The sequence below is a fragment of the Balaenoptera acutorostrata genome, chromosome 1, assembly GCF_949987535.1.
Source record: "Balaenoptera acutorostrata chromosome 1, mBalAcu1.1, whole genome shotgun sequence".
NCBI classification, from domain to species: domain Eukaryota; kingdom Metazoa; phylum Chordata; class Mammalia; order Artiodactyla; family Balaenopteridae; genus Balaenoptera; species Balaenoptera acutorostrata.
The window spans coordinates 163854985-163875414 of record NC_080064.1 but is presented as its reverse complement, the minus strand read 5'-3'; the positions used below and the strand labels follow the sequence as shown (position 1 = coordinate 163875414).

At 47.8% G+C, this 20430-nt stretch overlaps 1 protein-coding gene across 1 annotated transcript in view; it reads left to right on the top strand.

Annotated features, from left to right (window-relative positions):
* The window catches only part of LOC130704877 (calpain-8-like), a 68103-nt gene that overhangs the window by 29849 nt on the left and 17824 nt on the right, over window positions 1-20430 (top strand). Inside the window, 10 exon segments of the mRNA XM_057529289.1 lie at window positions 5581-5699; window positions 6232-6365; window positions 7209-7377; window positions 8422-8505; window positions 10597-10682; window positions 13405-13479; window positions 14201-14361; window positions 17089-17255; window positions 18503-18510; window positions 18663-18681. Coding sequence (XP_057385272.1) covers window positions 5581-5699; window positions 6232-6365; window positions 7209-7377; window positions 8422-8505; window positions 10597-10682; window positions 13405-13479; window positions 14201-14361; window positions 17089-17255; window positions 18503-18510; window positions 18663-18681 — 1022 coding nt within the window.

Genomic DNA, 20430 nt, shown 5'->3' with positions numbered 1-20430 from the left:
TCAGAATCTTTGCGTTACATTTAGATGTGCAATCATCATGGCATTCTTTACCTTCCTCGACTGCTCTCGGCTTGCTGGGGAACCCCAATTTGCACTGACCATGAGTTGGGGGGAAACGTCAACTGGCCAATAAAAGGTATTTTCTGCCTCTGCCTGTTTCGGGTTCTTGTCCCTTTCGGATAAATATTCCTCCTTCAGCCACTCTATTTGGGGGCTTTCTTGCTTCTTCAAGGCTGGCCCCTCTCCGGCCTCCCCAGGACAGTGTCTGCACGGAAGGAAAGGCTGAATGTCCCCCAGCCTATGGGAGAAGAGTGGCTGGCCCTTGGGTGCCCGCTGCTGTCCTCTGGGTCCCACTGGTCTCCTGGGACTAGCGTGTGGTGTGGTCTGTTCTGCTGGTGCTGTTGGGGTCCAGTGGACCTTCCCTGGCTGACCGAGGCCCGACTCAGTGCGCTGTCACGCCTCCGGCCTGGCCCTGAGCCACGCGGTCGCCATGGCCTCTGTGGTGGGATTGACCTGCCTTCTCCTCCCTGCCCTCAGCTCAGTCACTATCTGACGGCAGAGGGAGACTTGGGGACGCTCTTTACCACCTTCTCTCAATTTCTCTCACCTTCTCTCCACCTGAGCACTCCGTGTTGCCATTTTTATTCTGCTCCCCGTGTCCCCCGTGGGAAGCAGGGCATAAATCCTCTCTGCCTTGGCTTCCTCTTTCATCTCTCTGTGGTTTTGCTATCGTTCCTGCTCCGGCCATTGTTCAACCTCAAGGTGGAAGAGGGGCGATGGAAGCAGTTCCAATGTCTGATCTTTCCTCTTTTTTCCCGTCCTCTCTCCTCCTTGTAGTCCAGAAGCATCTCCACTTTCCCCCCTGATGTTTGGAAAATTCTCTTAAGTCATAGCCCAAGTTCTTGCTGCCTAGGGTTTATCATAACACTAGGTGTTTAGATCATCAAGCTTTGATAACATGTAAATGGAATATTTGAATTTAGAGTTTTTTTTTTTTTTAAGAAAACCTGACTCAGGATTATTATTTCTTGATTGGCTTAAAATGCGTTTTTGACAGAGCAGAGCAAAGACTTCATTGTCGTGGCTGGGGTCTGCCTGCTGTTTACTAGAAGCCCTGAAGCCTGCCGATGCGGTGGGTGGGGAGATCGGGGGGACCGTTATTTCAGTGGAGTAGAAAAAATAAATCAGTTTATGACTTTAATAAATGTTAAACCCATTACATATATAACCTGAAGAAGGAGTAGGAAGAACAAAGCTCAGCAGACCCCCGGTAAGGTCAATGACGCAAAACCCTCCCCCTCCAGCTCCCTGGTCAGCCAACGCTCTAACCAGGACCCGCCCTTGCTGGAAGGTGGCTGGAGAGGAGGGCATTGCCCATCAAGACTCTTTCCCAGCTTTTTCTGTCCACCTTATTCACCACCAACCTTAGATCCAAAAGCCTCCCAGTTGCCTTTGGAAATTAAACTTATGCTCAAGGTCCAAGCCGTGTGTCCCCGGAGGAGAACATGACGAATGTGTACAAGCATCCAGAGAGATCCCCAAACACGTTTCTGAAATGTTTTGAGCGACGGCGTAAATGTCTGTCTTCCCAAGAGAGCTCTCAGGAGAGGAACACGCTCATTGGATCTGTGCCTTAGAGAAAGCATCTTTGTGATGACAGTGTGTGCACACCTCACGGAGTCCCTGGCAGGCATCCCAAAGCCCGTGTAAGCACTGCATCTCCTTGCAGCTCTGGGTTGGCCCTGAGAGCCAGGTGGATCCCGGGAAATGGCAACAGTGAGGCAGATGAAGAGAAAGTTAAACTCTCTTCCAGCTGGGCAGCCCCTTTTGATGTCAGCAACTGAGGGACACTTTGTGTCCGTGCCATGAATTGTAATGTCTAAGGGATATTCCGGGTGGGCTGTTGGAAGCAGCTGTGTGGGAGCAAGAATGCCAGTATCAGAAGAAAACCAGGACTGCACCTTGTCACGAGGGCAGGTGCTGCTCTGATCTCTGTGAGAGGCCACCTGTCGCAGGGAGGGTTGCAGCCCGGTCATCTGCCCCTCCCCAGAGGCCTGCGCCTCCGCCCTCGTCTTCCCTTATCTCCCTCTACCCCCGAGCTCTAGAGGTAGGGGCCCCTGGTGCTGGCTTAGGTGGACCCTGTCAGGTTCAACACATGTCCTCATTGGGCTCCACCTCTCCAGACACCAGGGAGATTCAGGTGCAAACATGTAGGTGCTGTTGGGGATTTGCACAAGAACAAAATATGAGTCATTGATTCATTTGGTCACATATTTACCTAAAAAAATTTTTTTGAGGATTTTTTTTAATATTATTCCTCCCCATATTTATTTATTTATTTATAAGCAGATGTTCATTTTAAATTAATTATTTATTTATTTTTGGCTGTGTTGGGTCTTCGTTTCTGTGCGAGGGCTTTCTCCAGTTGTGGCAAGTGGGGGCCACTCTTCATCGCGGTGCGCGGGCCTCTCACTATCGCGGTCTCTCTTGTTGCGGAGCACAGGCTCCAGACGCGCAGGCTCAGTAGTTCTGGCTCACGGGCGTAGTTGCTCCGCGGCATGTGGGATCTTCCCAGACCAGGGCTCGAACCCGTGTCCTCTGCATTAGCAGGCAGATTCTCAACCACTGCGCCACCAGGGAAGCCCCTAAAAAAAAATTTTAAGGGACTTCCCTGGTGGCGCAGTGGTTAAGAATCCACCTGCCAATGCAGGGAACACAGGTTCGAGCCCTGGTCCGGGGGAAGATCCCACATGCCGCGGAGCAACTAAGCCCGTGAGCCACAACTACTGAGCCTGCGCTCTAGAGCCCGCGAGCCATGACTACTGAAGCCCGCGCGCCTAGAGCCCATGCTCCGCAACGAGAAGCCACTGCAATGAGAAGCCCGCGCGCAGCAATGAAGACCCAGCGCAGCCAAAATTAATAAATAAATGAATAATTTTTTTAAAAGATGATGAAAAAATAAATAAATAATTTTTTAAAGTCTTTTTCATTTTTTATTAAAATATAGTTGATTTACAATATTTGTGCACAGCAAAGTGATTCAGTTTTATATATATATATATATATTCTTTCTCATATTCTTTTCTATTATGATTTATTACAAGATATAGAATATCTTGTCCTACCTGTGCTATATGGTAGGACCTTATTGTTTATCTATTTTATATATAGTAGTTTGTATCTGCTAACCCCAAACTCCTAACTTATCCCTCCCCCCCTTCCCCCTTTGGTCACCATAAGTTTGTTTTCTGTGTCTGTGAGTCTGCTTCTGTTTCGTAGATAAGTTCATTTGTATGATATTTTAGATTCCACATATAAGTGACATGTATCATATGATATTTGTCCTTCTCTGCACTTATTTATTTTTATTCATCAAACAGTCATTGAGCCCCTACTATGTGTCAGCCACCTGCTGGGGATGCCAGGATGGGGACTCCACATCCCTGTTCTGCAGGAAGAGATTGCAGAGACAGTCTTGTTCTAGTGGACCAAGAAGGCGCTGGGGGCTCTGAGGAGGGAGCACACGGGACGCCGAAGTGGGTCAGGGATTAGATTGGGAAGCAGCTTGTGCGCAGAGAAGTATAAACAAGGTCTTTAGGAAACACAAAGAAAAAGAGGTGACCTGCGGCTGGAGGCTGAGAAGCATCAGGGAAGGCTTCGTGGAGGAGGGGAAAGAGGGTGGAGTTGCAGCAAGGACTCTACAAGCCGAGGGGATGGATGAGTGAAAGCGTGTGCTGGAAAAGACCAGGGCATGGTGTGTGCAGATCCGAGTTCGACTGGAGATCAGACTCATGGTGGGAGGACAGTGGGAAGCAGGCTGGGGAAGTAGGGTGGAGGCATATTTTGAAGGGCCTTGATGTCCTGTTAGTTTTTATCTTGTTCTTAAGCAATGGAGGAAGTTGAACATTTCTGAGCAGAGGAAAGAGGTGATCACAGGTGTTGACGGGAAGAAGGCTGGAGTGAGAGGAGAAAACCTGTTATTTTTTCCACTCTTTGTAAGTTGCCTTTGAATGAGGTACCAATTCTTATCTCCTCTGGCTACCGGGTCTGGTCCCACCTGGGGGCGCACTGCCGTTGGGAGGAGGGCATTTGTCAGTGAGAGCAGAAGACAGGGGCAGGGCTGGCTTCTTGGCCAGAAAAGCTCTTCAAAAATTAACTGCGTGTGAGAGGCGGAGAGAGAGAGAATATCTGAGGCTGGTTGGGGAAAGGAAGAGGGAAAGGAATTCATTTGGGACCAAATCATGAACCTCTCTGTTGAGAGAGATGAGGGCAGGTAGAGAAAAGGGTTTCCTAGGATAACCTGGTGATGGAGCCGTACTGAGCAGTTGACAGATCCTCAGAGGTGGGTTCCTGTGTCACAGTTTACTGACTACTTGCTCAGGCAGCCCACGTCTGAGAGAAGCGTGGTGTGTTCATCCTGGACTATGTGTGCGGCTTGGGCCACAGCGTGGAAAGAACACAGAGAGTTAGAAAAGGTCCTCAGAGGGTCTCTGAATGGTTGAAGGGGTTTTTATCTGAAGATATAGTGAAGAGATTCAGATTTTTTTTTTTTGTGGACAAGGCTGAGACACACAGGCTGGATTTTGGAGCCATTTGATTGGGATAGGAATGGGAGAAACTTGTCTCCAAACCCTAAACTCCTAGAGGTAGGGCTCTGGAGTGAAACTGGGAAGAGGCAGCCGTCGGGCCAGTAAGATGAAATACTTCTTCACACGATGAGCAGCACACGTAAGGACGTTGAGATCTCAGAGACTGTTGTAGAAGAAGCCTATAGATGAGATGTGAGACAAATTTACATCAATTCCAGGATGATAGATCCACCACAGGATGCTAAGGTCAGTAAAGGGTTTGAAGTCGACACCACGGGGGATAATGGTGCCTTCCATGGAGGTACCGCTCAGGGGCATGGGTCTGGGGGGGTCCGACTTGTACAGAAAGCAGTTTTCTGTTTTCTTCTGCATTTACTTGGATCTCCAAAGTGACCAACACTGAGCCCTAACATTTTTAACCTCTCTTGATTTTGATTTCTTCTGACTAAAAGTATGATCTTTTCATGCTAATCAATATCTCAGGAGTGTTATAAGCTGTCATGGTGAGCTCTGAAACAAAAAAGGGCAGTCCTCCAACAGACACGAAGAGGCAACTCTCCGCTATCCAAGGTCAAGCAGAGCAAGGAACACACACACACACACACACACACACACACACACACACACACATGCATCCTGAGCTGGCCAAATAGCTTCAGTGTTTCCTCCAACCAAATGTTTTCTTAAAGTTGTTATTAAGGAATCAAAGAGGATGATTTTTGCTTCTTCCTTTCTTTCTTTGCACTTTCTACTCCACTGAGAGCTTAGGACATGTGGAATGGTCAGCATGTGGCAGGTGGGGGGAAGGGAGGAGCTGAGAATTTCCAAGGAGGCAGCAGGACCTTCAGACACTGGAGGAAAGGAGTCCCAGACTATCTGACCCAGAAGGGAGTCGTGTGACTCTGGATTGAATGGACCAGTGAGGGTCAGAGGAAGCAGGGACCCTGCAGGCCTGGCCTGACCTGTGTGTGTCCCCCATGACATGGTGCAGGTGACTGCTGGCTGCTGGCGGCCATTGCCTCCCTCACCTTGAATGAAGAGCTGCTTTACCGCGGGGTCCGCAGGGACCAGAGCTTCCAGGAGAACTACGGGGTGATCTTTTACTTTCCGGTATCCTGCCTTGCTCACGGCCCTTGACACTACTTTCCATAGTCTTGGGACCCATGCCGAGAATCAGAAATCTGGGTCTGGGGCCCAGTAGCCTAGGCTTTAATAATCCCTCCAGGGGATTCTGGTGCGTGCTTGAGTTTGAGAAACTTTGCTTTAACATGTCCATCCAGTCATCCACACGTCCATCCCCTCCTGTCTCCCCCAGGCCATGTGGCCTTGAGGAAGGCACCTTGGAGTGAGGGTCAGGAGACGGGAGCCCGAGTGGCGTCACTCGGCACCACTGTTGGCAGTGCGTGATGCAAGTTTTCTCATCCACAAACTCAGCCACTGGACTCGATGTTTCCTGCTTTTGCCGGCGTCTCCTATGGGCACGGGTAAGTAAGGCACAGATCCTGCTCTTAAGGAGTCCATTAAAGGTCCAAGGCTGGAACACTGATCAGCACAGACTGAGGTCCTTCTGAGGTCCACTGAGGACGCCGGCTCTGCCTCTCAGCTCAGCCCTGTGGACGGGCGCTGTGTTTCCCTCCCGCAGTTCTGGCAGTACGGCGAGTGGGTGGAGGTGGTTGTGGACGACAGGCTGCCCACCAAGGATGGGGAGCTGCTCTTCCTGCACTCCGAGGAAGGCAGTGAGTTCTGGAGCGCGCTGCTGGAGAAGGCCTACGCCAAGTAAGTGGGGCAGGGAGGACCTGGGAGGCTCCGCAGTCTCCTTGGAGGATTTTACCTGCCCCTCCCCAGCCTCTGGGTGCCATGCCCATCGTTCCCAGCCCCTGCACCCCATGCAAAGTACCCCTCCGTAACTAAGAGAAACAGAAATTTGGGCTACGAGTTAAAAGCTCAGCTCTGTCCCACATGAATGAGTGAACTGGGACCACCACTTAGCTTCTTGGTGTCTCAGCTTTGTCCTCTTTCAAACCCCCCGAGTCAGTTCTTAGGTCAATGTGAATTTTTAAAAGAATGACAAAGAAGAAGAATAAAGCAAATGTACTTAGATCCCAAACTCATCAAAGTCTCTACCCTTTGCTTGGGAGTCATTCTCCTTCTCACTGGCATTCAATGTTCAAAGTCTTCTTTGGGGTTCTTTGAATTAGTTTCGTTGACTGGTACCCTTTTGTGCAACCCCTGTTCTTTCCCAGCCCTATTCCCAAAGCAAACCCCAAGGGATGCCTCTCAGCTTTGAGGGAGGGTCCCCCTCATCCCTACCCATGCCCCCAACCCCCAGAAACCCAAGAATTCAAGGTCAGCTCTGGAAAGATTGCACTTTGGTTTTTATAAGAGCGCATGGCTTGGTGAGAGGTGATCTGAGATTTGCTCCTGGCAAAGTGCTGAGCTGGCTACGTGAAACTGTGCCTAAGCCCCTCCCTGGCCCACAGACAAAATTGGCAGAGGCCCTCCTGTACCTTCCAGACCACACTATGTCCTAGCACTGCCCCTACCCCATCCCATGTGGTCCCCTCGCTGGGGTTGCTAATGGCTCTGGATGATGCACGTATTCTTTTTTCTTTCCAACAGGCTCAACAGTTCTTATGAGGCTCTCGCTGGAGGGTCCACAGTGGAGGGGTTTGAGGATTTCACAGGTGGCAGCTCTGAGTTTTATGAGCTGAAGAAGCCACCAGCCAGTCTGTTTCAGATCATCCGGAAGGCCCTCCGAGCAGGGTCTCTGCTGGCCTGCTCCAGTGATGTGAGCCGGGACGGCTTCTCTTTGCTGCCCCTCTCCATGTGTGGTAGGGAAGGAACTGGACAGGGGCTAGAGGCTGGGAAGGCTTTGGGCCAGAGCAGAGTCTAGGACTTACAGGGCAAGTCCTGTGACATATTTGTCCCTAGCACATGGGAGCCGGTGGGATGACCTAATTAATGGGTAGGAACTGGAGTTGGTCTCATAAACTCAGAAACCATAGGAGTTCTAAGTGTTAAGCCCCGTTAGTACTGCAGGAATTGCCCTAAGAACGCAGACTTGATCCCTGGATCCTGGGCCTTACCTTTGCTACCCCCTTTTGCTAAGTAATCTTGGGATTTTGGAGAACAAATAGGGTGATTGACAATACGTGATGGGCTTTGAGATCACTGAAGAAAAGGGAAGAGGTTCTGAACCAGGGGTGGTACCCTGTCTGGGGGTTGGCTGCATGCGGTTCCAAGGTAGTGTGTAGACCAGAGCCTGGAGGCCACCAGTCACGTGGTCTGCTGTCACCTGCCCCTCCATCTGCTCTTTCTCCTTCTCTCAACCCTTACCTGGTGATCTCACACACGTGAATGACAAAGCAAGAGCAATCCCCCTTTCTCCTCTCTATAAAAACCCCAGCAGGATATGTGTATTTTTGGTGGAGAAGTGACGTGGGGTCTGGGGAGGGGGCGGGGCTGTTGAGGAGGGACCCTGGGGACATCCACCGCCACTGGTGAACCAGGGCCAGTCCAGACAACTGTCATGGATAATTAGTCTTCTGCAGGCAGCATGGGGTCCTTCTTGAAGAATAAATGGCTTCCCGCTTCCTGTGTCATTTCAAAGGCTGGTAAGTCATATTCCAGGACTGGCAGGCAGGCCTGATCAAAGAGGGTTTGGATGGAGAGAGCTCTATTTACCTGAGGTTAATTGCTGCGCCTGCCCCCCGCCCCCGCAGCCCTGCACTGGGGCCCTGTGGCTGTGTAGCATGTCCTTGGAAAGCATTGTGGGACTGGCCCCAACAAGGTCAGGGTCAACCGCTCTGAGTGGACTTTACTCTCAACTCAGGTCTCCAGTGCAGCTGCAGTAGAAGCCATCACCAGCCTGAAGCTGGTTAAGAGTCACGCATACTCTGTCACTGGAGTTGAAGAGGTAAAATTGGGCATGGGGAGACGGAAGGGCAATGCGTAATGATACGACCATAAATCCCTGGCATCCATGAGAGAAAGAGAGGGAATCAACACCTGGCCCTTCCCTGCCCTGCTGAGGTGCAGCATCTCTGGTGGTACAGAGCCCCTGGCACCGACCCACACTCAGCTCTTGCTTATTACAAGGGCTCTCCTACCTCTTACCCACTCAGAGATGGATAACGTAACCTCTTTGAGCTTCAGCTCTATGGGTTCTAACTAAATGCAGGCTATCCTCTGAGATGTGGCCAGGAAGAGGGACGAACTTTTGGAGAAAAGTTGTAGAAATTGTCAGTTAGATCTACACTCATTCTAAGAAGGGTGTTTGGGCTTCCCTGGTGGTGCAGTGGTTAAGAATCCACCTGCCAATGCAGGGGACATGGGTTCGAGCCCTGGTCCGGGAAGATCCCACATGCCGTGGAGCAACTAAGCCCATGTGCCACAACTACTGAGCCCATGTGCCACAACTACTGAGCCCATGTGCCACAACTACTGAGCCTGAGCTCTAGAGCCCGTGCTCTGCAAGAGAAGCCACCACTATTAGAAGCCCGCGCACTGCAACGAAGAGTAGCTCCTGCTCTGTGCAACTAGAGAAAGCCCGCACACAGCTTCGAAGACCCAATGCAGCCAAAAATAAATAAATAAAATAAATAAATTGAAAAAAAAAGAAAAGCATTAAAAAAGTATATCTTACTGTATGTTATATGGCAAAAAAAAAAATAGTATGTTTGTACAGGTAAAGCAGTGGAAACCCATAGGATCTCCAAAGAGAAAAAGGTAGTAAAACCTACCCCTACTTTCAAGGTGGGGTGTGAGAGTGGGAAGGAACGCAAGTATTCCTTACGTTCCAACCCAAGGAGAAAGCATGGGCTGAACTTTTCATTATTTCTATTTACTATAGTCTGCCTACCTCCAAAAAGGATGTGCAGTGGTTTACAATGAAAAGCATAGACACAATAAAACCATACAACAAAGGTAAAATACACCAGACAATCTAGGCTAAAGACAGTGCTGCAGTTGAGGAATTAATTTTGTTTTGGGTTTCCTGATGGTCAAGGCAAAAAAGGAAATGCAGTGGTTGTCTCAGTTTTTGTTATTTATTAAAAAGGCATGCATGTTCATTACGTGTGTTTGTGCTTCACAAATATGCTCTTTAATGAAGTCAATTCCCAAACATGAATTGAGCACGTATATGTAAACACTGGGCGAGGGTATGACGGAGGATACAAAGGAAGGTCAGACCCTGAAGGCAGAACGGTCCATCGTGTTTGCACGTGTATGCAAAGGCACACATGGGGGCTCCTGGTGAGTGTTCCGTAGACGATAGGGGAAGGTGGATGTATGGATTTCCCACTATGGGCTTTGAGACAGACTGCTTGGGTGCTTGTCCTCCATCTACTACTTACTAACCAGGTAACCTTGGATAACTCAACCCCTCTGGCTGGGTCTCAGAGGTTTTTTTGTTTGCTTGTTTGTTTTTTTAAATTTTTATTGGAGTATAGTTGATTTACAATGTTGAGTTAGATTCAGGTGTACACCAAAGTGAATCAGTTATACATATACATATATCTACTCTCTCTGGGTCTCAGAGTTTTGAGAGAGATGAAAATGAAGATAATAACAGCACCCAGTTTATAGGACTGTGGTGAGGTTTAAATGAGGTGATAATGCCTCTGAACTGCCCAGCTCCATGCCTAGTTCATACTACCTGCTCAAAAAATGCTAACTGCTCTGCTCTTAGTATTTGTTGGAGGGCATTGATTATCAATAGGTCTCATATATTAAAAACTGAGTCAGTGTTAGTCAACTATCAAATTTTAATCCAAGTTAAAGCAGATAAACACTTGTTTTTATGCTGGATTTACTATTTATTCAACCAGATTGTGGAAAACAGAGTAGTTAGCTAAGGCTTGAAAACATGTGCTAAAAGAAAATAGAAGTGGTTGTTTAGGGGCATTTGAGGAATTGAATGCAGGTCCGCTCAGGCGAGGACATGAACGCAGGGCAGCAGGGGTATGCGCGGTGATTCAGTTGCCTTTGTCTGTGGCCCTTGCAGGTGAATTTCCGGGGCCATCCAGAGAAGCTGATCAGACTCCGGAACCCGTGGGGCGAAGTGGAATGGATGGGGGCCTGGAGCGATGAGTAGGTTCTTTCCTCCCTCCGCCCGTGCTCACCTCCCTCTGCGGGAACGCATCATGCAAAACACGCAGCGATCGTGAGACCCACAGTGGAGTACGCTGGGCAGCACTTTCCGTCCACAAACCACACGGCCTGTTCAGAAAAGAGTGTTAGATGGTTCCAGGTGGGGAAAAGCCAAACAAAATCCACTCAGCTGTAGTCTTCGATTCCTTGCTCTGCTTTGGCACTTGCAAGTTTGGCAGCTCAGTGGAATTTTGCTGAACGCCAGAGGGCTGGATTGTTTTCTACCTACCACCGCGGTCATCCAAAGGTGAGACCCATCACTCTCGATCGGATTCTTTCCACTCCACAAAGCCTGGTCACTCTGACAAAGGCCAAACCCCTCAGCATCAAGAAGAAACGTGCCTAGAAAGAGGAAGTGGATCCTAGGAGCCTGGGCCGCCAGAGGCAGTGAGGATGAATGGGAGTGGCGCCCGCACCCCCAGAGCTCGCTACGGGCGGGTGTTGATCTCTCCCGACAAAGCCATTAATGAACGGAGGGGCCCAGACCTCTCACGGTGGAGAGTGGCAGCCAGTCAGAGATGGGGCCTGGACACAGAGGCCTCCTGTGGTGTCCTGGGACAGCTGTGCCCTGGAATCGATGCCACCGTGGTACAGGAGGATGGAGAGAGCACGGCCCAGTTTCCATCCTAGTTAGCACTGCTGGCACGGGGGAGGCAGGTCGGCGCTGGGGAAGGATGGAGAATTGGCCAGTGTCACTGATGAAGAGACACCAGAAGTGGGAATGGTCATAATAACAACTCACCACCCCCAGCACATCCTTAAGCCTCGTATGTACCTCATGTGTGCTGTCCACACTGCATGATGCCACCAGGGCTTTGGAAGGGAACTTTATTACGTTTATGAACTAATCACACATCATTAGTGCTCGTAACTGGTACTTCCCTTCAGGTTTGTCTCATGAAGAAACACATGTCCCCGGGGCCACGAATCGCCTCTTATATTAAAGATTTTTCATCCTCCTGCCTATGATGGAGCAAAGCCCCAAACCTTAGTTCTGCCAACTGCCCCAAAAGGATGTCATGGCTGAATGAAATTGAAACCCCGGTTTCGGCCATTTTAAGCAGCAGCTGCTTCCCAAGCTGCTTACGGGGCTTATATGACTTTATCTCCTTTCCCCGATGCTGCTCAGTCCCTAACAGGCTGGGACAGGCCCAAGGGTGTGAGGTGACCACAGGCAAGCCCCGCCGTCTCCATCTGGAGACGCAGCCGGGGGTATTTGTACATGGCTGCTGGGGGAGGAGGGCACTGCTTCTCTGGGGTAACATCCCTAGTCTCAGCCCAATGTCTTTAAATTAAAGCTTTTTTTTTTTTTTTTAAGTTTCAAAAAACTAACTGGGAGATTTAGGTCAGATCTCATATCCTCCAGCTAGTCCCCTAATCTTTGTTTATAACAAGCACATTCTGAGGTTTGGCTCTTTTTATTTTTTAAAATAAATTTATTTATTTATTTTTGGCTGTGTTGGGTTTTTGTTGCTGCGCGCGGGCTTTCTCTAGTTGAGGCGAGCGGGGGCTACTCTTTGTTGCGGTGCGCAGGCTTCTCATTGTGGTGGCTTCTCTTGTTGTGGAGCATGGGCTCTAGGAGCACGGGCTTCAGTAGTTGTTGAACGTGCGCTCAGTAGTTGTGGCACGTGGGCTCAGTAGTTGTGGCTCGTGGGCTCTAGAGCACAGGCTCAGTAGTTGTGGCACACGGGCTTAGTTGCTCCGCAGCATGTGGGATCTTCCCAGACCAGGGATCGAACCCGTGTCCCCTGCATTGGCAGGTGGATTCTCAACCACTGCGCCACCAGGGAAGCCCCTGAGGTTTTGTCTGATCCAATGACTATTTCCATGAACTAAATAGGCCCTGGGTGCTCCCCTCCCTGATTGCTAGGGGTCCTGAGAGCCCCCCTGGAGGAAGAGGCTGGGCTTGGCTATGCCCCAGGTTTTATGCAGCGACGGGGAGGTCTTCACGTTGTGCTGAAAGCAATGAAGGAAGGGATTTTTTAAAGAAGGATCTGAATACTGCTCAGTTATTTAGCGTTACATACATATTTCAGGAAAACCTAACTTCTTAAAGGTCAGGTAGCTGGAAATGGCATTTCAACAAATTATGTGGGTATTGCCATGGAAAGGCCGCCAGCAGGAGGCCTCACAGGGTGACATTACTTCATAGAAATTGTCACAAAACTGGGCCTGATTGTCATTTTGCAGGCTCAGGAAGGGGACCATGTTCATGTGCCCAGAGATGTTCAGACCCTCTCACAGTATCTTCACTTCAGACTGATAGATAAGCCAGAAAGACGTCTCACCAATTGAGAAGGGGTGGAGTGGCCTGTGATGGCCATTCTCACAGCTCCTGCCTTGGACTTGCCCAGGCCTGTGATCAGGGCCTGGGGGGCCGAATCACACATGAATGTAAAACTTGCCTGGAGAGTGAACTTAGAGCAAAGCCATGGCGTAGTGTTCCTGCTGCATGTCTGGGGTCACCCTGCTAGTGCCCGTGGAGTCCCATCCCTTCCCCAGGCTACACCCCACTCCCACCCCCGGCTATAGTTTCGGTATTCCCCATTTCTCAGGGGGAAGTTGAGCTGCAGTAAACAGCTTGCACTGCAGCAAACCCTTCAGGAATGATCACCTCTGCTTCCTTTAAAAAAAACCTTAAATTTTATTCTTTCTTTCCCAGTGCACCGGAGTGGAATTACATAGATCCCAGGCAGAAAGAAAAGCTGGACAAGAAAGCTGACAATGGAGAGTTCTGGTAAGAGTCATCTGAGGGAGTGCTGTCCCCTTAATTGTGGGTCCATTCCTGGTTCACAGGTGAGCAGCTCTCTCTGGGTGTTCCAGGAATTCAACATGGTTCCCAGCCAGGAGGGCTTCTTTCTCTTCCCCCTTTTACCCCAGAGTAGCTCTACCTCCGTACCAGTACATCTAAAGCATTGAAACCAAGATATCTGGGCCTCAACACGGATTAGCTATCAGCTTGTCTTCCTCAGTTTCCATATCTTTCCAGTGAAATAGGAGAACTGTTCCTATCTCTTTAAGTCCAAGATTTAGCATAGCATCAAAATAAGATAACTTCCTTCACCCATGGGCTAAGGAAGATAATAGGGACACCGCTAAAAATATGACGTGGTTTAGGGGCCATCTCTAGGCTCCCACTTTAACACCAGTTAGATTTAAACAGGAGGGAACTTGGAGGTGGTGGATTGGTTCAATTTACCTGCCAGGGTCTCTCCAGTTTACGGTTTAGTCTCTGCCTGGTTGGTTAGATATGAGAGGGGGTTCTCTAAGAAAAATAGAGACCCTAACAATGGTGAGGAATGTGGTCAATGACCCCTGCATATTTGTACAGTGGGCTGCAGGAAAGACGCGAGTTAGCCCACGGCCTTTGCTCCGTCCCGTGCCCAGGGGGCACGCCTTCCATCACTTTTCCAGCCCAGCTCTCTCGACTGAGAGCCCACCGGTCCCTCTGCCCCCAGGATGTCTTTTTCGGACTTCTTGAGGCAGTTCTCTGGGCTAGAGATCTGCCACCTGTCCCTGGACTCCCTGAGCAGCGAGGAGGTACACAAGTGGAACCTGATTCTGTTCAACGGGTGCCGGATACGGGGCTCCACTGCCGGCGGCTGCCAGAACTACCCAGGTGAGGCGGGAGCTGCCGTGCTCACCTTCTTCTGGCTTGTCCTCCCAGGGCTGGGCATCCTTATATGTTAATCTGGGGACAGTGCCTTTGCACTCTGTTCTCTGGCTCCTGGCACCCCTTGGTGGCCCAGCTTCTTTCTGGGGCTTGGAGGCCAGGGCAGCAGTGGCGGGTGGTGCCTCTGCAGCCATTCCCCCGGGGCCTGATCTCAGGTAACATCATTCTTCAGCGTCTGTGTGTTCAGACTGTCTCTGCTTCGCCCACCTGCCCCCTGCCCCCCAAGGCCGTCCTTCTTCGTACTAACCATGCTCTTGTCACCCTCCACCAAGGCCTCTTGTTTTTCTCTGGGGCTTCCTCCATCCCCATGTGGCCCGGCTGGCTGGCAACCGGCCCACTGCACCCTGGGACAGTGGCTAATGGTGCGCTAGAGGGACACGGGTTTGGCATCACTGTATCAGTAGACCGCATCCATCTGAGCGGCCATTCTGCTTTGTTTGCACCTGAGTCAGACAGCCTGGGTCAGGGGTGGCCACACACAGGATGTGTGAATGGCCACTGTCCGCTCCCCTAGTGGTCATCAGAACTCCCTCCCTGGTGGGGATAGTCTGGTGCAAACCGCTGCCTCTGCACTAACCCGGGCCCTCATCTTATTAAAGGTGGGAAGACTTCCCTGTTCGCGGGAGACCACTAATACCTACACATATAGGCTCCTCCTAGGTTGAATCAGCTGAGGCAGCAGCAGAGGAAGAAACTCCGAAAAACAACCCCACATCTCTAAGGAGAAATGAAAGAAAGCAAAACCCACCCTCTCCACTTCCCACCTCCCCAGGACCCATGTCCCTCCTGGTCTGATGTTAACATTGTTAACTGACTTCGACTTGTAAGCACTGGGCCTTGTTCTCACCACAGAGCTCATTGCAGGCCTGTGCTCAGGGCATGGAAGCAGCATTAGAATAAAATCCCATGTGGGTGCAGTCCTGGGTCCTGACCGGGTCTCTTGTTCATTATCCCCATCCAACCCGAGCTCCCATTTCTGATGGCAGAGATGGAAGGAGGGTGGTCCTTTCCTGCCACTGTCACTCAGATGCCCGGTCCGACAGCTCTGGGACCCTGGGAGGGTCGTTTCCCTGTTCTGAGCTTCAATTTCCCAATCGTCAAAGTGGAGGGATAATACCCACGTTCAGAAGCGCTTTGTAAATGGTGTAGTGTTATACAAATGGGATGTGTTATTTTTATGACCCATTTTCTTCTTCTAGCTCTGTTAAGGAGTAAACAAAAAATGTAGGGATTGCAGTAATGTTGCATTTGGGAGAAATTAAAATATGCTCACCATTAGCAAGCTCTTAGAAAATGTGTAGGAAATTTGCATGGATCATTTCGGGAGCTCAGAATTGTAGGGCGTGCCTAAGGTATCTGTCTGCACGAAATCGCTACCCCATCTGTGCCGTCAGCCAGCTGTCGGGAAGAGATGGACTGTTCCTGCCCTTTGGTAATGATGTAAGTATAGAAGATTACAGAATTGTCTCTGGCTCCTCTGGAATCGACAGATATTTGTTTTAAAATCTACACACTTGTGCCTTAGATAAAAAAAAAAATCTGGAAGTGGAAGTTCTGGGAAGGTGGAATTGAATAAGTAATTTTATTGTTAAGAAAATATCATAACCAGTGGCTCTTGGTCACCTGTGAATGCCTTGTTATTGTATCAGCTTGGACCCTTATCTAGAGGACCTAAGCACTCCCTCCTTCCCTCACCCCTTTCTTCCCCCAGGGCACATCGTTATTGAAATTATTGAGGCCCTGGCATGGAGATGGCTGTCAAGCCTATCTTCCTCAATCATACTCTGCCACTTGAGTCTGTCATAGAATTGCTGTGCGCTCCTGGATGACCCATTTGCCCTCTCTGTGCTTTGGCTCGTACAGTCACTATTTGGAGAGATTTTTTTCTTTAAGGTCATATTTGAAATGAAGCAGTGTTTTAAAATATCCATAGGTGGTATGGCAGGCATGCTTCTTAATCGCCAATTATTATTCCTCGGGCATTATTAAATGACGTACTCTTGAGGGAGTGTGTCTCATCACTGGCTGCAACGCTGCGCCATCTAGTGGCGCCCCTGGATCAATGGACAGAGGATCAGCAATCATGGCTGTTTCGGGCTGTGATCTGAAGCAGGGGCCCGTCAGACAGGCTTCCCGGGGGGCAAGAGTGGTCCTCTTTTTATAGTCTGTCAGGAGAGGCCTCCTTGGTAGCTAGTCTTTGCTGAACTTTGTCCTCATCTGTTTCAGGGACCTGCTTTTTCCCCCAGAGACCTCCTTCCTCCAGGAGATGGGTTCATCTTCACAGGCCAGTTCTTCACAGGCTGAGAACAAGGAGATGTTAATCATTTCCCCAGAAGACTTGGAGTTTCCTTCCCAGGGGGACCCAGTGTAGCCCTGGGATCACGGGACCTTGAATATCCCGTCAAGTATATCTGGGCCCTGGTTGATCAAATGGACAAGTGTAAAGTTTCCACATGCTGTGGGGTGTGTGTGCTGGTGTGTGGGTGGGGTAGGGAGATAGGAGGAAATGCTGACCACCTTGTAAAACAAACTTGCCAAGGCCTGCTTACCCGGCACAGTTTGGCCAGAGTTATGCTTTCCTTGGGATGATCAAAATTCCTCCCTTTCATTCTATTCTTCCCGATCTCCTCACCCCCCTTGGGGGGCAACCACCATCTCCTGGGTGACTTCTAGCCACTTACTGGACCAATCCCCAGTTCAAAATCTGTTTGGACGAGGTGGACGACCACCAGGAGGAGAGCACCGGTGAACCCTGCTGCACGGTGCTGCTGGGGCTCATGCAGAAGAATCGCAGGCGACAGAAGAGGATGGGACAGGGCATGCTCAGCATCAGCTATGCTGTCAACAAGGTACTCTGGAGCTGGGGTCAGCCGTCACGGCACGCCTGATGTCTTTGGTCAGAATATTCTGGCCAGCAATTGAAGCGAATCTTTCTTATTGTTTGGATGTTCCTAATCAAGCATTTTCCTTGCTCCCCAAAATGCCTCCCCCAGTGGCCTTACTGAGGCCTGAATTCCACAATTAGAGATTCATTCCTCTGGCTTAAACCTCCACTGTTAACACTGAGACATGTAATTCATTAAGCTTTGTCTGTCATTGAGGGTTCAGTGTAACTACACTTATTAGACTCTCTCCAGGTATAGGCTTCTCAGGGGACAGGAGCCAAGAAGGTGACACAAGGAGTATGAGAACATCACAGAGTTGGGGAAGGGAGCCAAAGACAAACCTTCTTTCTCCCTGGGCAACCTTGAAACACTTGTTGGGACACACAAGGCGTGGGCTGGGGTGAAAGGAGCCCCAGGTCATTTTCAGTTCTGGTGTCTCTGGATTGAAGGTCACAGCTGGTTCTGGGCTCAGGCTGTAGTGCGTGCCTCAATACCCCAGTTTGCCCTGTAACCACCCCTCTATAGATTTCACAGCCTAACAAGTAGGTTAAAGCAAGACCTCTGGGTCTTGACAAGCCTAGCCAGGATCAAACCGGAATCCACTTATTCTACATAGGCAAAGACATTTTATAACAAATTCCGGAGGGATTCATGGTGGTTGCTTTTATAGAATTTTGTTAAAAGTGAATTTCTTGGGAAAAATACAATTCTAATCAGAAAAACCAAGAGCTGGCTGGAAGCCCAACATCTCAGTATACATAAGTGCATGAAAAAGAAGTACTGTAATAAGAAACCAGTAAGGAAAAGTGCAATTGTCAAGCTCATGTGACCTCCAGCCCCTTTCTTTTTTTTTTTTTTTCCACACACACACACTGTATTTTATTTTTACAAGAGATAGATAGACTGACACCAAGCATTGTACATGGATGACCACAACAAAAGCAACAATGATTGCAATTACCAAACATGAAACACACTTATACTATGTCATAATATTGACATTCAGTCCAGTAATCCTCCACTGTAACAGCTCCTTTACTTTGCAGTGAAAATTGATTTGTATATTCTTTTCCTCTGAGTCCTTGTGGGATTTTTTTTTTTAATTCAGACAGAAAGTCACAAAAATTATACTCATCCTCATCAGTTCACTCAGTCCCATGTAATTAATTTCTTTTTTTTTCATCTTGATCTTTTGTTAGCAGTTTTATGAGTTCATCAGTTTTTCATTAGAGTTCTGAAAATGCTTATTCATTCAGTTCAGCAGTACAGTCAGTTACCAGAAACCTGTACTTGTCAGAGTCTTTTCCATGAATTTCTTGAAGATGAAACTCTTTTATAGGAACATATTTGCAAAATCATCAGAGTACACCCAGAACTGTCTGTAAATGACAAAAGACTTAAAAATGACCATGGTTAAAGATTTGATGAAAGTTCATAATAATGCAGTTGACAAGAAAATTAGTTATTTCTGAGATATACATTTTAAAGTAATAACTAGGATTATTACTTATAACATTATACCAGAACATATAAGATTTTTAGACGTTTCCTGTAATGTCTGAAACATTTATATTAACATATTTCCATACATATTTCCATACAAATACAAATATAAGATTTTTAGAAATTTCATGTAATGTCTGAAACATTTATATTAACATATTTCCATACATATTTCCATACAAATACAAATATAAGATTTTTAGAAATTTCATGTAATGTCTGAAACATTTATATTAACATATTTCCATACATATTTCCATACAAATACAAATATAAGATTTTTAGAAATTTCATGTAATGTCTGAAACATTTATATTAACATATTTCCATACATATTTCCATACAAATACAAGATTTTTAGAAATTTCATGTAATGTCTGAAACATTTATATTAACATATTTCCATACATATTTCCATACAAATACAAATATAAGATTTTTAGAAATTTCATGTAATGTCTGAAACATTTATATTAACATATTTCCATACAAATAACCCAATGAAAGTTTAGTATTAGTTGTTTTGTTTGTTTTTTTATACTGCAGGTTCTTATTAGGCATCAGTTTTATACACATCAGTGTATACATGTCAATCCCAATCGCCCAATTCAGCACATCACCATCCCCACCTCATCGCAGTTTTCCCCCCTTGGTGTCCATATGTCCATTCTCTACATCTGTGTCTCAACTTCTGCCCTGCAAACTGGCTCATCTGTACCATTTTTCTACGTTCCACATACATGCATTAACATACGATATTTGTTTTTCTCTTTCTGACTTACTTCACTCTGTATGACAGTCTCTAGATCCATCCACTTCTCAACAAATGACTCAATTTCGTTCCTTTTTATGGCTGAATAATATTCCATCGTATATATGTACCACAACTTCTTTATCCATTCGTCTGTTGATGGGCATTTAGGTTGCTTCCATGACCTGGCTATTGTAAATAGTGCTGCAATGAACATTCGGGTGCACGTGTCTTTTTGAATTACGGCTTTCTCTGGGTATATGCCCAGTAGTGGGATTGCTGGGTCATATGGTAATTCTATTTTTAGTTTTTTAAGGAACTTCCATATTGTTCTCCATAGTGGCTGTATCAATTTACATTCCCACCAACAGTGCAAGAGGGTTCCCTTTTCTCCACACCCTCTCCAGCATTTGTTGTTTGTAGATTTTCTGATGATGCCCATTCTAACAGGAGTGAGGTGATACCTCATTGTAGTTTTGATTTGCATTTCTCTAATAATTAGTGATGTTGAGCATCTTTTCATGTGCTTCGTGGCCGTCTGTATGTCTTCTTTGGAGAAATGTCTATTTAGGTCTTCTGCCCATTTTTGGATTGGGGTGTTTGTTTCTTTGATATTGAGCTGAATGAGCTGTTTATATATTTTGGAGATTAATCCTTTGTCCGTTGATTCATTTGCAAATATTTTCTCCCATTCTGAGGGTTGTCTTTTCGTCTTGTTTATGGTTTCCTTTGCTGTGCAAAAGCTTTGAAGTTTCATTAGGTCCCACTTGTTTATTTTTGTTTTTATTTCCATTACTCTAGGAGGTGGATCGAAAAAGATCTTGCTGTGATTTATGTCAAAGAGTGTTCTTCCTATGTTTTCCTCTAAGAGTTTTA